The sequence below is a fragment of the Opisthocomus hoazin genome, chromosome 8 (genome assembly GCF_030867145.1).
Source record: "Opisthocomus hoazin isolate bOpiHoa1 chromosome 8, bOpiHoa1.hap1, whole genome shotgun sequence".
Taxonomy (NCBI): domain Eukaryota; kingdom Metazoa; phylum Chordata; class Aves; order Opisthocomiformes; family Opisthocomidae; genus Opisthocomus; species Opisthocomus hoazin.
The window spans coordinates 32,410,096-32,428,151 of record NC_134421.1 but is presented as its reverse complement, the minus strand read 5'-3'; the positions used below and the strand labels follow the sequence as shown (position 1 = coordinate 32,428,151).

The following is an 18,056-nucleotide window of genomic DNA, read 5'->3' as shown; positions in this document are numbered from 1 at the left end:
CTGCTTTGGCACTTCGTTGAAAAGAAAATACATCTTGAGTTCCTTTCCTGATACTCGAAGCTATTGGTCTTTCTGAACTGTGAGCTCCTAGAACATGTCTGTTGCTTTATAACAACAAAAATTGTGAGCCAGTGTGAAAATTTCTTAAGCACAGGGGCAGAAATTTTGCAAGAACTTTGACTGCAAATGCAGGAAAGAGAGTTATGAAGGTAAACATGGAACCCAGACATATTCACAGGTGATAAATGCAGAAGGTGTTGCAGGCCTACTTAAACAAACTATGCATATAATTGAAGCACACATGCAGAGATATGAATGAAAAAAAAAGCAGTGTGTAAGCTGCTCGAGTTATTTACAAAAAGTTACTGTTGGGAAGAGAGAAAGAGAAATGTTGCTTTCATTTGCAAGTACTCAGGAGACTTCTTGCACTATGGCAGCTTAGTATTTATAAGCATATAGACAGAGAGAACTTGCTTTTGTCCCCCGGTGGATCTTTTCTGGCCTTAAGGTTTTTTATTGAACCTTAAGTTTCCTCATAGATTATATTCCTCTATAGCTCCTAGGGAAGCTGAGGAAGTGTGGGCTGGATGAGTGGTCGGTGAAGTGGATAGAGAACTGGCTGAATGGCAGAACTCAGAGGGTTGTCATCAGCGGCGCTGAGTCTAGTTGGAGGCTGGTGACAAGTGGTGTCCCTCAGGGGTCAGTACTGGGCCCAGTCTTGTTTAACTTCTTCATCAACGACCTGGATGAAGAGTTAGAATGTACCCTCAGCAAGTTTGCTGACGACACCAAACTGGGAGGAGTGGTAGATACACCAGAAGGCTGTGCTGCCATTCAGCGTGACCTGGATAGGCTGGAAAGCTGGGCAGAGAGGAACCTGATGAGGTTCAACAAGGGCAAGTGCAGGGTCCTTCACCTGGGGAGGAACAACCTCATGCACCAGTACAGGCTTGGGGTGGACCTGCTGGAGAGCAGCTCTGCGGAGAGGGACCTGGGTGTCCTGGTGGACGACAGGTTAACCATGAGCCAGCAGTGTGCCCTGGCTGCCAAGAAAGCCAATGGCATCCTGGGGTGCATCAAGAAGAGTGTGGCCAGCAGGACAAGGGAGGTTCTCCTTCCCCTCTACACTGCCCTGGTGAGGCCTCATCTGGAGTACTGTGTCCAGTTCTGGGCTCCCCAGGTCAAGAAGGATGAAGAGCTACTGGAGAGAGTCCAGCGGAGGGCTACAAGGATGGTGAGGGGACTGGAGCATCTCCACTACGAGGAGAGGTTGAGGGAACTGGGCTTGTTCAGCCTGAAGAAGAGAAGGCTGCGAGGGGACCTTATAAATGCCTACAAATATCTGAAGGGTGGGTGTCAGGAGGATGGGGCCAAGCTCTTTTCAGTGGTGCCCAGTGACTGGACAAGGGGCAATGGGCACAAACTGAGGCACAGGAAGTTCCGTCTGAACATGAGGAAGAACTTCTTCCCTCTGAGGGTGACGGAGCACTGGAACAGGCTGCCCAGGGAGGTTGTGGAGTCTCCTTCTCTGGAGATATTCAAGACCTGCCTGGACAAGATCCTGTGCAGCCTACTGTAGGTGACCCTGCTACGGCAGGGGGATTGGACTAGATGACCCACAGAGGTCCCTTCCAACCCCTACTATTCTGTGATTCTGTGATTCTGTGATAGTTCACCCTGAAACAGATTATATTAGAACTGAACTTCTGATATTGCATATGCTAGTGTTCTTTGATTGCTTTCAAAATTTGACCCTATTTCTTTTTTCCTAGGATGCCTTTTCCCTGTAAACCTCAGTATTATGTTTTGCAAATGCTTGTTTTGTCAGGCATGAGAGATCACTTATCTCCTTTCTATTCATGATGGCTGGCAAAGCTCTATATTTTGGAGAAGATATTTCCAGCAAGTTTGTCAGAAAAATCGTTTGCAGATTTGCACACCAATGTTAAGCTTTATTCATGTAGATTTCGTAGTCCATGAACTGTTTGAATGGCTGTCCCGGAACAAAGGCGATGCCTTTAATATTGAGACCTTTGATCTCTTCTGCGTACTAATTATCAGTTTTTGCTTTCATTGTGCTAATCCTTTTGTTCCACTCTTGGATGTTTTCCATTTTTTTCATTTTAATTCTTCTCCCTGGTATTTCATATTAATTTTTAGAAATTATTTTTATGTGACTTTTAAGTTTTACGTTATTGTCATGCTAGCTTGTACTCTTACATTCTGCATTAATATGATATTGTAAAAGCACCAGCAGCAACCCCTTTCCTTTACATCATTGCTATCCTCTTATGCACAATAGATTTTTAGTGGCTCTTGAAGGTACAGCCTTTTCTGCCAAAAAAAGTTATTTCACAATTGTTTTCCTTCCATTAGGAAGTAGACTAGTTGAATGATGGGCATCCTGTTGGACATTAATACACAAAGAATGACCACATCCTTTCCATAAACCTTCCCCCTTAGAACAAGGTGGAAACAAACCAGAACCAGAAAGCTTTCTTGTGGTTAACCAGTTTTTTTAGTCCTGATTCTTTTTGCTATGGGATGATTTACACTACAGATCCACATTTAAAAATCTCCAGATTCTTTCCATAATTTGGAGGAATTGCTATAGATGGAATGTTTCTGACCCTGTTAGCTGTATTGTTTGTGCTGCTTTTACCCAAAGCAGTGAAATTTGAATTTTCACAATGATTAGCTAAGGAGAGGAGAGCACAGAGAAGGGATAAGTCTTTTGGGACAATCTTGTACCAAACAGAGAATGTCTTGTTCGTGAGGATTAAAGAAGTCATTGCTATGAAGAGACAAGTACTTGAATCTGATGACCACAGATATTTGGGAAATAATCTGAAAATATAGGTCTTTGAAAGCCTTGTTTGTCTCATAACAGCACTTCAGTCCCTGCGCCTGGAAGCATGCTCAAGAGTAAGAGGGAAAGCAACCAGAAATAATTGGAATGTCTTGTCTCAACACAGGTCTGGTCTTCCAGAAATTGACTATCCACAGTTCAGGGAAGGCTCTGAGGAGAGGAGATGGAGACGGGATTCCAAGTGGGCAGTAGAAAGATAAGGAGCGGAGGGGCTTCCTGCTTGCCTTTAAAGAAAGTCACAAATTTGAGTGGAAGCACCTCTGTGCTTGTTTCAGACTAGGCTTCAGCTGCTGTCATACCACCACTTGCTCAGAGCCCTGGCCCTGCGTTAGCACCACGCAGCCTTGCACTTCCGTGCAGCTACCGACACTTTCCAAGCAAAGCCTCAAGACTCACCTGAAGCCCTCTTTTCCTTACAGGCAGGTTGCAGTCTTTGGCTTTGCTCTTGCAGCTGAGCTCCCTCGGAGGAGGGTCATCCTGAACAACATTTTGTCATTGTTTTGTGTCTAACTGCAAACCTTCACCTACCGTGTTGACAGCTCGCCAGCCTCATTAAATGCATTCCAACATTGATTTTCTTCACAATTTCTGTACTAGGTGTTTCTTTTGTCGTGTAGGTATCATGTTAAAACAGATCAGTTCCACCACACTGCATAGGGTAAAGTAACTAGGGAGCAGAAAGCTCCTCTTCCATGAGTATAAGCAGTTTGGTCACATATGTTGGCCTTTTCCTCCTTGTGTGCTGATAGGGTTTTAATAGCTGAGGTAGTGTTTCTTCAACATAATTAAGGTAGTTTTAGTTTCTTTCTGCATTTCTGTTCCCTGTTGCCTCTTCAAGCTGCAGGCCCTTGTCAACCAGCAAACTCCTGTCTTGCTCTCTCCGTCTCACTGGAATTTTGTTTGAGTCTCCTTTTGAAATCTGCTCTCAAAGGCTGTGTGCTGAAGGGAAAAGGTGGGAATATTTTTGAAATCCTTTTAATTCAACAAATTTAGCTTCATAGGTCAAAAGCCTTCTTAATTCTGACTAAAATGCGGGTTTATGTGTTTGGAGGCATAGTAGCTATTCCAGCTGTATCCCAGTCTAACAGTCTGCCATAAATTTCAAGGAAGACTTTTCAGCTATGGTAACTTGAATGAGTGATCATGAATTTAAAATGCTCCTTTTCTGCCCTTCTGGAGATAACCTAAGAAAGAAACGGAGAACCAAAGTGTAGCCTGTCCTTTTTATTTCTTTTGTATTCTTCTTGTAGCTTCACGTTATGTTTCCTACATGCTGATTTTCTTGGTTCCAGGTTCTGTATTTAAAGTATTAATTCGTGATTAACAAGGGTCCTTTTAATGAGTTAATTCTAAATAGTAACAATCCATTCCCAAAACTGTTAGTCAGTTGTGATATCCAGACTTGAATTTGGAGATGGGTCTGAACCTGTGTGTGTTCATACCTGTACATGTTGCATATCATACTTCTGATGAAACTGGGTCTCTGTTCCTGACTAACAGAGAATGAGTGAGATGTAATCAAAGCATCTACAATCCTTTACACCTCAGCAGTTTTCCCCTGAGCAGGACTGTCATAGTAATTGTTTCCATAGACCTTTTTTTTTTCCCCCTGTAAATAAAGGGCAGTTACTAACTGCGTATGCCTGAGAAAATTTGGAAAAGAACAATAATACAAACAAGACATTACTTTTCCCTTCACAAACCTTACCTCATGCAGCCAGCTGAGAACACTAAGAGTGTGTTGGGTAATTGACTTTCCTGCATCCCGTGTTTTTAAGTGCCTGAATGTATATGAGCTTAAGGTACATTTCTTGTGCTCTAATGAATTTCAACTTGAAAGTTCATTTCCAGATGGATCAGCACTGGAACAGCTTTTCTGCTGTCTTATAAATATAATTTAAATTAACACATTGATACCAAAACCTTGCCACCCAAGAAATTGAACATAGAATTTAATATGTAATTGTGTGGTTATTTTATCTGTGGACATCAAGATGGCTTCTGAAAAAAATGCAACATTCGCTAGAGTTTCTTTATACTATGGCACTAAGCTGACATTAATTCAGGAACTGTTATAATTTAGATAAAGTTTGAGATATGTCATTTCCATGTTTTTTAATTCACTCTTTGCATTTATTTGTGACTTGAAAAAACAAGTAAATGAAACTCTTCTTTCCTGACACAGTCTTTTGGATTAGACATATCTATATGAATGCAATATGAGGAGGTTTTAAGGCATGTAATTTCTCAGCTGAAGAAGTCCCATCTAGTTGCACTGTAAAAGTGAGTGCAGCACAGTTTGTAGAGTATACAAGCATATTTAATTAATGTTGCCAGAGTAAATATGCAGCATTTTTGACATACCTCTGCAATCTGTATTTATAGAGAATGTAGAAACAAATTAGTATGTTGGATATTGTTTGGGTTTGCACATGCATCTGTGACTTTGACTATGCCATTTAACTTTGCGTGCAGCTATCATCCTGCTTGTAAAGAGAGATAATAATGGTTTCCTTCAGGTGGAAGTTACAAAGTTTGTAGAGCACACAAGCTCTTGAGGAGAAAGGATTTCTATACCAGAATTATGAAAGAGAACGCCGGCATCAGCTGTGACTCTGTTGTGGGCTCTGTTCATTGTCCTGTCCCATGTTGACCTGCCGTGTCAACTTGGCATCAAGAGCCAAATGACTTAAACCTCACTAAATAAAGCAGTAATAATTGTATTTACCCATCTCTGTCAAAAGTTTTCATACCTGTATATGCAACGAGCTCTATGATTTGTAGCATCCATAGATTTTTGTGGTTGAAGACTATGCTATCGCTCCTCTCTCCCCACTCCTCATAACTGTGAGTGAATAATTGTAATCAGAATTGCAGTGTGCACCGACAGATAAATTTTGATTAATGCATTAGTCTTTAGTGTAATTTCAATCAACTTTCATTGCAGCAAAAGATCTCAAGTCAGAGAGGTCCCTGGTTCTAGAATTAGTTCCTGTCCATGCTGTATACATGTTCAAGACTGTAAGAGGTCGTGGTGGCTTACATTCAAGCCCAAAAGTCTGATTTTGGTCAGCAGTCATATAGAGGCTGCCTCTGACAACTGTGCATCATTTCTGTATTGTTGTAAATGTGTGTTTGTCTGTGATGTTACTGTATATGCTGTATTTCAGGAAAAGCAGAGATTTCTGACAGATGTCCTACATGAAGTGATGTTGCTGGATGGTTTGGCCAGTTCACATCCAGTATCCCAGGAGGTGCAGCAAGCCACAGACATTGACAGGGTGTTTGACTGGATCGCCTATAAAAAGGTGAGACTAATTAAATGTATCTGTGTCATATATAGATACTTCAGTAGCTATTAGAAGATCATATTCCATCTGTAAAACAAATATCATTATAAAAATACGTACACCACAGTGATTACTGGGTGGAAAACTTAATTTTTGTGGAATATACTACAGTGATTTTAGCCAATTACATCCAACACATCGAGTGTTATTAAATGTTATAAATAAACTTGGGAGGCTGTCAGAATTTAGCAAGAAGATTTGAGGTTTTTAATTACTGTTTATTTTGTGACAGTGTCCGAATTATGTTAGATGCTTTAAAAAGCAGAAGGCTGCGTAGGTTTTGTCCTGTTGAAACTCTCTAGAAAACTTGTCAAGTACTAAAGTTAAATGTAATGTTTTTTCTGTTTTTTCCTATGCGTGAGCGTTTTTCTGTCAGCTAGTGAAAACTCTGAGGTCATTTCTGATAAATGAGAGTGGAGGAACTGCCTTGTGGGGTGATGAAGGGATATGTACTAAATTCCAGCAATTTCGAATTGTATTTCGATGAGTAGAAAGCTTTTTGGCCAGCTTTGGGACTGACCAGCTTCTGTGCAGGAGTGACAGGGCTGCACACTTCCACCTTTTCCTGGGCTTGCTGTTAGCATATGGCCTGAAAGCTGGTGGTTTGCATCATACCACGTGGTTATTCTCTGCTACATGGTATGATATGCAATACTGTGCCTTAATATCATGACCAAACACGCTTGACGTGTGACGCAGAGGCTGCTGCCTGCCGCCTTCTGCTATGAAGGTTGTACTGGAGCTGTCTGCTGATGATTCACTTACAAGAGTCTTTTGAGTATCATCTTTGCATTTGATAATCTTTCTTCTGCATCATTAGCTGTCTAACATCAGGCTGTAACAAGACAGCAGCAGCATACAATTGACTTGCCTACGGAGCATCTAGTTTATTTAGTGCTCGTTCTGGGCTAAAAGAGAAGTGTATCCTCTCTTATAGTCATCAGTTATTCCTGGTCAGCAATAACTTCAACTTGATGCTCTTCTGTGAAAGGATTTATGCCTTTAAGGATGGATGAGTGAGAGTGTGTGTGTGTATATGTCCCTGTGATAGGTATAGGATGCAATACGCAAACACAAAATACTTAGGAAAATATTTTAAAATGCTGTAGTTGCTCAAGAGCCCAAGTAACATTTTCAAAAATCCCTTAGCTGGCTTTGAAAACATTACTCTTGGTCAATTAAGCTATAATAGCCTGCAGCTTTTAGCATACTGAAGTATTCTCATTGTTTAAATGTTTCAGTCATATGTTTGCTGGTGATAGCTGAACCTCGGTAGATTCAGAGGCTTATCTCACATCAGTATCTTAATATTTCAAGCTAATTATTTTTTCTAACTAATATGTTAATAGTAATATCACAAGGTAAACTGTAATACTTGACACTTATCTTTTCATCTTATGAACACTAATTTTTATTTACATTGAAATGACAAGCAGGACAGTAGGACTCATCTGTGTACTGTTAGCTATTTTATGCAGGCTAATAGGACCACTGTTTTCTGTGCCAATTAGAGTATGATCTCTATGTTGTATCTATCCATTTAAAGGTTCCTTTTTCACTGTGACAGTGGCCATGCCCAGTGGGTATGGCAGCGTCTCCACTTAGCATCTCTGATGGCTAACTCTCCCGAACCCTAGATGATACTGAAAGTGTTCGTAGCAGGGCCTGATCCTGTACATTTTGAACCCAGTTACCAAATCTAGCAAACCACCTTGAGGAATGTCAGTGGAAGAATTTACTTAAACAGCTTCTTAGCTGAGGAAGTTAAAAGACTCCCTATTTCACCCATGAAGTCTTTATTTTCCTGTCTGATAATATGCCTGTCTGCTATTCTCTGTAACCATTCATCCTTTGTATTAGATACAAGCAGTATCTAATAGGAAGAAACTTGCCCGATGGACTTCATAACTGCTCTTTTCACTGTTCCTGTGTCTTCCTCCAAGCACCTGACACTGTTTCTTCTGAGGATAAATTAGAGCAAATTTAACATGTTGTAGATCTTATATTGTTTCATTCCTACGCAACCTTGTATGCATGCATACATAGCCTGCACTTAAAATCAACTAGGGCAAAAAGCTCATTTATTGTATAGCTAGACCATTTGCGTATCCTTCTAGCTCTCTAGGGTATGCCAGTATAAATAATGTGATGAATGGTATGTCAATAAAATCCAAACTGTAAAATTATAGTGAAAGCTTTTACCTGATCAGGCATGTGCTCAGACATCGAGTTGCTGGAGCATGTCCAAAGAAGAGCAACAAGACTGGTGAAGGGTCTAGAGAACAAGTCTTGTGAGGAGTGGCTGAGGGAACTGGGATTGTTTAGCCTGGACAAGAGGAGGCTAAGAGAAGACCTTATTGCTCTCTACAGCTACCTGGGAGGAGGTTGCAGTGAGGTGGGTGTTGGTCTGTTCTCCCAAGTAACAGGCAAGGAGACAAGAGTAAATGGCCTCAGGTTGCACAAGGGTGGGTTCAAATTGGATATTAGCAAAAATTTCTTCACTGAAAGTGTTGTAAAGCATTGGAACAGGCTGCCCAGGGAAGTGGTTGAGGTACCATCCCTGGGGGTATTTAAAAGGCGTATAGAGGCAGAGCTTAGGGACATGATTTAGTGGTGGAAATGACAGTGTTAGGTTTATGCTTGGACTCAAAGATCTTGGCGGTCTCCTCCAACCTAAATGATTCTATGATTGTATGATTTTCAGATGCCTCAAAACCCTCCTTACACAATGAGCCCTGCTGGAGGGATGTTGTTGCTGGTGTTTCTGGGATGGCTTTTTGGTTGTTTGCTGACTTATTTTTTAAATTGCTGTCAGGTATTCAGTTCTTAGGAGTTTTTTCTGTTGACTCTGGTAAACTTTGGATCAGGAACACCAGTGAGGACTTTTCTACTGTCTTAAATGGTATGTTAGCTTTTAAACAGTTTATCACAATGTGCAGTATCTTTTCCCTACATTTTTGGTATGGGTTTCTTTTTTCATTCTCTTTTAATTTTTTTTTTAAAATTTCCACATTGTGCTCCCTGGGACCTTGGATTGTCCATGTGATCTCTTTTCTCTCTTCACAACTTTCTGCATGATACTGAAATAATGAAACTTTCTGCCATCTAATTTTTGTTCAGTGAAATGACAGTCATAGAATGTCATTGTCATTTCATTGTCTTTACTGTTGTCAATATGGCATAAATCAATTAGACACCATTAGAGTGCCCATCTCTACTCAACACTCAGTTGTCATTTTAAAGATATGCCTCTTTCTATATGCTTCAGAGCTGACCATTGAATCTGTGGTATTTAAATGTCTCAGAGCTGAATATAGTTTTGTTTTTCATGTGCTTGTCCTCGGTGATTGCACATGTTAAGAAATCTCATGACATAAACCCCTGAAGAATGATATTCAGGTAATCCCATGAGCAGAGTGGAACAGGTACTACAGCCCTGCAGCACACAATTTTTTTCCACTTAAGCTGTTGAGGGTAATGTTTTCCCTCTTTTGAAAGCATCATACTAGTCATTCTTCAGATAGGAGCGCGTCATCCTCCACTAGGGCCACAAATATATGGAGAAAAATGAGAAGTCGTGATAGTTCATTAATAAACAGTACTGGTAGATGATTCAAGGCTCTCAAGCTACATCAGAGAGTGGATATGTCTTCTTAGTACAGCTGGAAGTGAGATAGTGTCCTCCCACGATGATGGGAAAAGTGGTTATATCCCAAATGCAGTAGGAAATAGAGCCTGTTGAACACTAGAGTGGATCTGAGAATTGTTAAATCAAAGCAAAAAGCGTGACAGCCTTTCCACACTAGAAATAACTGACAGCAGGAATCATAGCCCTGGAGAGCTGCATCAACAGAGGAGGAGCGAGTGCAGCAAGAATAACATGAGGAGCAACAATCAGCAAGGAACAACCGGCTATAATAAAATGGAGAAACAAGACAGCTGCATCTCAAAGGGAGCAGCCAGACCCAGAACAGCGTGAGGGAGAGAGATGCCAGACAGAACTAAAGGAGTCATAGCCCTAGATAAGCAGTCACAGCCAGATAACAGAAGGGATGAAAGGGCACCAAGGACACTGTAGAGAGCCAGATAATATCTGAAGTCCTTTCCGTCAGTCTGCTGCATGCTTTGAAGTGTGCTGGTTGAAGATACTGGCAGCAATCAGAGCAGGCAAGACCAGTATGATGGAGTGTAACTATAAAAGTACCCCCAGTAGAATATGTCTTGGCAAATGCCAAACCATAATGAAAAAACAGAAGAGGATGACTGGAATAGGGAAGAATATTCCATTTCTTTCCTCATCATAAGTAAAATTAACCTCAGCAGTGAGATCAGTTACTGGCCTTGGCTTTGTAATGCAAACAATTCGTTATTTCCTGAAGCTGTGTATGTATAATTTCCTTTTCCTTCTTATCTTTGTGCCACTTCATTAAAAATGCTTTTTCCTGCTTTCTGTGTCTGAGTGATGGAAGGAAGATGTATTTCTAATAATAATACAGGGGGACTATGCTCCCTGCCTCCCTTCAAAGGCAGTGTTCTGCATTAGGAAATCTGTTCAACTAAAAATTTGCAGGAAGAAAAATGCTCAGCTTCCCTGTACGTTGCAATAACTGTTCTGGCAAAGCAGAATTTAAGAAATTGAAAGCAGTGGCTTTCTCACCCTTCTGAGTGTATTTATTTCTGAAAATTTAAAGCGTAACATGTTCTGCAAGAATGTGGAAGAACAAGAGGGCTAACTGCAGTCGCTGGAAAGGCTCTCTGAAAACTTTGTGCGTTTTTACTTCTGTTCCTTGGGCACTGGGAAGGAGATTGGCACTGTAATAATGAAATAAAACAAAAAAAAAAACCAAAACATCTATTCTGCCCAGTAAAACTGGGATTAGTATCAGACCGAAATCCACTCAGTTCATGAAAGCAATGAAACTGGGACAACGTGCACCTGTGAAATGACCACATAAAAGTGAAAGCAGTTCATTAACAGTGAAATACTAGATAAATACTTACAAATAGTAAAATATAGTAAAATAGGGCTTATTTTTAGTAACTCGCTTAACTAAATCAATAACAGAGGATGGTATCCAGCTAGTTAAAAGTCTTACAATACAATACAGGTGGCTTTACAACCCACTCACTCAGCGCAGCGTAAAGGGAGAGCTTTTTGTTCTCCCTGACTAATTTAGCTGTGAGGTCATCTGTGAATGCCATTAAGTCCTGGGTGTGTGTTTGCATGATGCTGGTTTCTGTTCCATGACTTCTGAGCGCAGCAGGTCAGTGCCCAGATTGCAGAAGGTGCTTTGAGGAGCCATTTGTTTGTAATGCTTTGTAACAGAGGAAGTATCTTGCAATGAAAATAATTTCTTTCTGTTTAGATAAAAAGGTTGTAGGTTGTTACTGCTTCCAGTATGAAAGCCATTGAAACTCAGAGTCGGTGAAATCGTTCAGAGCAGTCCCAAGAGTGCCTGACAGTGCAGGCTGTCCCACTCCAGCTGGGGGGTACTGGTGCATAAAACTAGGCAGGTGCTTCAGGATACTTAAAATAGCTCTCTTCAGGCATCTGAGCACCTTCCTGACTCAAAACAAACTGTCATTAACCTTTTACACTGTTTAGTGTATGGTAAGACAGTGTTTTCTGTAGAACAAATATAGAAACCACTGTGTGTGATATATAAAAAGTTACACACCTACAGTGCTTCAGGAGAGTTACGTTCCCCATGCTGGGGAGAACTGTGTGTGGGTTTGACTGGAAATAATAAAACCGGAATGCAAATGTTAATAAAAGCACGGTATTTTAGAGAAGAGCTTGTTAGACTAGATTGCCCAGTCAGGCCAACACAAGGCAGAGCCATTGGGAAGGTAGAGCCTGTTGTGGCACAAGACTGTCTCCTGCTGTCTTCTGCCCCGTCAAAAGGCATCAGCAAGCGGCAACTCCCAAGGGTTAGAGGAGGTGATCAAAGCAGAAATGGCAATGGCAGCTCAAGACACTGTGCCCTGCCATCACTTCCCATGTTTCTATACCTGACAGGGAGTAGAAGGAACAGAATAGTGTGTCCATGTCTCAGCTGTTTCTACGGTGTAAAATAAAGCGTTGATAAAAGTGGGTGCATGTGGAGGTACCAGCCAGTGCGCCAGGGTTCCTGAAACGCGCTAGCATTTTCTGCTTCTCCAGCTCTACTTTGTAACGGTAATTTTCAGTAACGTGCAAAGCAGAAATTGCCTTTGTAAGCCTCTACAGGTAGTTTCTGGTTTTACCCTGAAGAAGTCCAAAAATCGGCAATGCTTGAGTAAAGACGAGAGAGAACTTTTGCTGGCACATTCTGGTTCAGATCAGTAGAACGAGAGCAACAAATACAAGTGTTAAAGTAACCTGGAACAAATTGTAAGAATTGAAAATAGAAAATAAACTAGAGGTAATGAAATAGACTAAAAGGATAAAAAACTTGGCATAAAAATACGATCAATATTTTGATCAAAATATGATCCTGCAGGACCTCTATTCAGGAGGCAACTCTCTGGAGCAACCTCTGCCACACTGTTTTGTTGTTGTTGTTTGAAGGTGTGTTTAAGTAGTGGATAATTTCTGAAGCTTAAAAGAGATATTAAAAGAGAGAAAGTAGAATGGCGTGTTTAATTATAGTTAGCTGTAAATCAGTCTTAGGCAAATGGATTGAAATTCTTATGTGGTATTTAGTGAAATAAAAAAAAAAAAAGGACTATTAGTTTTCATGCTTCATAGAAACAAACCTGGTCAAACAGACTTGATTTCAGTCTTTGATGAGATTAAATGTGTGGTTGGTAATGATTAATTGTGCTGAGATACAGACTTTTAAAATCTTTTTTTTATTATGGAGTAATACTCTAGTTAAAAAAACCCCAATGCTGTATGATATCACTACAGAACACATTGACTGGATAAATAGAGGACTATCAGATCTTACTGATCCCCAGGGTAGTCATCAATGGAGAACCATCACAAATTCTGAGTTTTATTCTACTTAATTTGGTTTTGGATTCTCTGTGGAGCTGGTTGGTAAAATGGTGATACATTTCCTTGTTGAAGTGAAGGAACTGTGACCATGTAAATGCTTCTGTAAGTGTTCATCATAAAAGGGAAAATCTTTGTCTCTTACTCAGAATCACAGAATCACAGAATGGTAGGGGTTGGAAGGGACCTCTGTGGGTCATCTAGTCCAATCCCCCTGTCAAAGCAGGGTCGCCTACAGCAGGCTGCACAGAACCTTGTCCAGGCGGGTCTTGAATATCTCCAGAGAAGGAGAATCCACAACCTCCCTGGGCAGCCTGTTCCAGTGCTACATCACCCTCAGAGGGAAGAAGATCTTCCTCATGTTCAGAGGGAACTTCCTGTGCTTCCGTTTGTGCCCATTGCCCCTTGTCCTGTTGCTAGGCACCACTGAAAAGAGTTTGACCACATCCTACTGACACCCACCCCTGAGATATTTATAAATATTTATTAGGTCCCCTCGCAGGCTTCTCTTCTTCAGGCTGAACAAGCCCAGCTCCCTCAGCCTCTCCTCATAGGAGAGATGCTCCAGTCCCCTCACCATCCTTGTAGCCCTCTGCTGGACACTCTCCAGCAGTTCCTCATCTTTCTTGAACTGGGGAGCCCAGAACTGGACAGAGTACTCCAGATGAGGCCTCACTAGGGCAGTGTAGAGGGGAAGGAGAACCTCCCTCGACCTACTGGCCACACTCCTCCTAATGCATCCCAGGATCCCATTGGCTTTCTTGGCAGCCAGGGCACACTGCTGGCTCATGGTCAACCTGTCGTCCACCAGGACACCCAGGTCCCTCTCCACAGAGCTTCTCTCCAGCAGGTCCCCCCCAAACCTGTACTGATGCATGGGGTTGTTCCTCCCCAGGTGCAGGACCCTGCGCTTGCCTTTGTTGAACCTCATCAGGTTCCTCTCTGCCCAACTTTCCAGCCTGTCCAGGTCACGCTGAATGGCAGCACAGCCTTCTGGTGTATCTACCACTCCTCCCAGTTTGGTGTCATCAGCAAACTTGCTGAGGGTGCACTCTAACTCTTCATCCAGGTCATTGATACTCCTAATGGAAAATATGGTTTTGTGGACCCAGTTTTATTATTACAAAAGATTCTTAATCCAGTGGATTTTAAAATACACTAGTTTATTTGCTACTTACTTGATTTCTGATGATGGCCTGTCTATGTAAATAATGTTGTCAACCTCTTGTGTTTGTCCATCCATGAAGATTTCCACATAGAAGCAGTTAATGAGAAAGTATAACTTGCTTTTGTCCTTGTCAGTGGTGTCAGAACATGTAAGAGAGATTCTGGATGGTAAGGCTAAATAAAACTACACTTTTAAATCGAGTCCGAGTAGCATTTTGTCTAGGTGACTGATATGTTTTATTATTCAAGGAAAATGATGTGACAGTATCCACCTGAAGAACATGATTAGTTATGGTCATTTACCCCTGAATTTTGTTCATTGTGTCATGTTCCTAAAATTTGCAACAGAATTTATGTCTAAGACAAACATTTCACCAAAGCTCATCTTACCATCTGACCATTTCGGTATTATCCAGCCTTAGAACAGCTGTGTTTGTCAGAATAGAAAATGATTATGATTTCCCAGTGAAAAGCTCTCCTTGAATATAATGTTGCTTTTTCAGTGATGTTTTGGCATCAGATAAATGGCCTTACAATCTATAAAAACAACATAAGATGCCTTTATGCATCTTTAATGATTTAGCACAGTACATTACAGGTTTATAGGTATATTTGCTGTTTTTAAAAATATTGGCTCATCCACTCTGCAAGTAGAGTTTTAAAAATAGTGTAAGTTTAATTTGTTTATTAAAATATATTCTGGTTTTATTGCTGAGTATCAACAGCATGTTAACTTATGGGTGTGCACTTCTTGATAAGGAAATATCAATTGGAAATTCTGTATTACTTTACAAAGTAAAGAAGATAAAGTAAGCGACTGCTTTTTTTTTTTTTTTAGCCTGGACTGTGTTTTTCTGTACTGCTAAAATCAAGTAGGGATAGTTTTTGGGGCTTCTTTTAATGAACATAGTTCCTTACTTTTTAACAATTTATTATCAAGTGCAGGGAAACCAGTCAGAACCAAATTCACCGAAGTACGTACTTATGCTGAATTTTATGTGTCTAAGCTGTGGCATTTAAGTTGGGTTGCTTACATGTCTAAGGTACTTCAGTGTGTCACTGAATGGTGGCCCAGACTAAGAACTTCAGGATTAGGCTCATATTGTCACATTTTGTACTAGTATGCTGCACAGTCTGCATACACCTTTCTCCTTCCTTACTTCTCACTGCTTTTATGTTGGTTTTCCAAAGGGAAAGGCTCTAGTAACGCTGTCTGAACATTTTACATTTCTGCCACCGAGAGGAAATCATAGGCACAAATACTTTCTGTTATTTTAATCAAATAAGGAAGCGTTCACACTTTTCAAATTCACAAGCTTCATTTTTCTTGTATTTGGAGGTGCTGTTGGAGAATACAGAAAATAGCCAAACTGGTGTATTACAGTGCTCAGTTTCTGAAAATGAAAGAGGGATTTAGTGCTGGTGACTCATGATACAGTTTAATTAATTCCCTGAAAATAATTTTTCAGTGTGTACTTCTGCAGTTCCCAGAGAGGAGATATTTTGCATAGAGACAGCTGAAGAATTGCAGAGAAGGCTTTGCAAATATCTCTGCTTTTACAGCTCAAGAGAAGGACTTCAGCAGGGGTCTCTCGGGAGCCTGCCACAGTACTGTGTTGTAACTGATGGCATGAGCAGGACACACTTGTTCCAGGACTGTCAGGGTAAGGCTATATACCATAAAAGACAGTTCAGATCACAGAGGTAGGAAGATAAAATACATTTCTGCATGACCTTCTGAGCGGGAGCTGAGGAATCGTTGGACTTCTCCTTTTGGGGAAACGGGAAAAAAGCAAGAGGGTGTGGTGAGTAGGTTTGCTTAAGGAAACACAGTTTAAATGCAGCACTTGGATTTGGAACTAATTACTCAGTTTTCTTACAGGAGAACTAAGGTATGTCTGTTGCTTTGCTTAAGGTCGCACCAGTTGTTCAACAGACATTACAGACATACTTCTCCCATCTCTTGATCTGCTTCTTTAACATGCTGAGGGTGACAACTGAGCTGATTCAGTGCACTTCATAGAGTAACACAGCAACTCAGATGACCAAGTTTTTAAATAATTCATTTACACTCACACAGACTATTCTGTATCTGTATTTGAGCGAATTCTGCAGATGTGACTTAGTCAAAACATATTTTTTTGTGTTAAATTTCTCCAGGATTTGACAGATTCTGTTTTGGTTTTTTTAAATTTTATATTAGAATTCTTTATTAGATGTCACATTTTTGCTACATATTTGATGTGCATTGTTCTTTCACTTTAATTCATGCTGTGTTTTTCCCAGTAAGCTAAATTTCATGGGGCATCCAGCTGTGGTTGCTTAGTACCAACAAAGAATGATTGTTTTGGAAAACGTGACTTGGTTATTATGTGTTGGCTAGCATTCACATTACAAAAATAATGTGCAAATATGAGTTCTTTGTATGAGTGCTTGATAGCATGCTCTTCCAGTGTTTGAAATGAACTTAGAATCACAGAATTATCTTGAGATTTTGAGAAATAAAGAATAATGTATGAATTCAGGAACCTTGAACTGAAATGAAGTTATACTCATTTACTTAAGAATCCATTTGATTGTTGATACTCTTAGGCTTCTAGTTGACACAGTACTGTAAAAATATGTTCAACATTTAAAAAAAACCAACCCAGTCTGTATGCTGCTTTTATGACATTTGTAGTTCTAAAAAAATCTCAATCTTCAGCATGTTTCGTGAAGACAAGATACATTTCAACCATTAATCAGAACATATTAACCAAAATTTGAAAGATTCTGTGTGATCTTAAGTGATTCTGTGAAGATGGTTCATGCCTGAGTTAAATGTATACAGCAGGTATGGCTCTCGGTTACCGGTGAGAGGCTACGCCACAACCAAGGTGTAAAAGTGGGACTCACATTTTTAAGGATATAGCAGAGAAGTGCAATGAATTATTTGTGTTGGACTTGCCTTCTGAAGAATGTGTGGATTCCCATGCTCAGTTTATTCTTTGTTAACAGATAGGTCGTAGGAACTATCAGTTTGAGGTAGGTATGTGGGAAATACTAACTGAAAGAACTCAGTTGTTAGCAAGTCTGCAGAGGTGGGTGGCACCCACCTGCACATTCTGAAGGTAACCAGATGTGGAACTGCAGAACTTCTAGCACAGAGGCATAGACCGTTCTTTCAAATGGCCACTGTGCCAGAGAATTGCTGGGGCAATGTACAGAAAGACCTCCAGGGGAAGTCCTGGGAGCAATAGACTGATGCGTTCTTCTCCAGCAAGATGGGGACTCTATGGTGTACAAAGAGTAAGATCACTGAGCACATGGATAAATATGTTGGTCTTGCCTGGGCCTCCGCTGCAAAGGGAGATTCTGTCTCGCTAACCAGCTGGAGTTCTTGTGGGGAGTCAGTAGACACTGGATTTACAAAAAGTCTTTGACAAGGCATCTGACCTGTAGCTCAGAGGAAGTAGTTTAAGGAGGGAGTTACTTAATGTATGTGTAATGTGACTGATTCATTAAGAAAAATGAATACTAGTATATGTCAGGTGTATATTAGTAGCCATCAAACTTTGTATATTGATTCTTATCCTAATTCAGGAGCTCTTCAGGAAAGAATGCTACCTTTGCATGTGGCTGTATGTGATCTGAGCCTTGTTTTAATCAATGAAGATTAAGGTGGTTATAAGACGTTATTATTGATAATAAT

General features: G+C 40.6%; 1 protein-coding gene across 1 annotated transcript in view; it reads left to right on the top strand.

Moving 5' to 3' along the window:
- Nucleotides 1-18,056, top strand: part of TRHDE (thyrotropin releasing hormone degrading enzyme) — a 234,995-nt gene that overhangs the window by 111,288 nt on the left and 105,651 nt on the right. Inside the window, exon 6 of the mRNA XM_009931561.2 lies at nucleotides 6,040-6,177. Within this exon, the coding sequence (XP_009929863.2) occupies nucleotides 6,040-6,177 (138 nt within the window). The remainder of the gene's footprint in view (nucleotides 1-6,039; nucleotides 6,178-18,056) is intronic.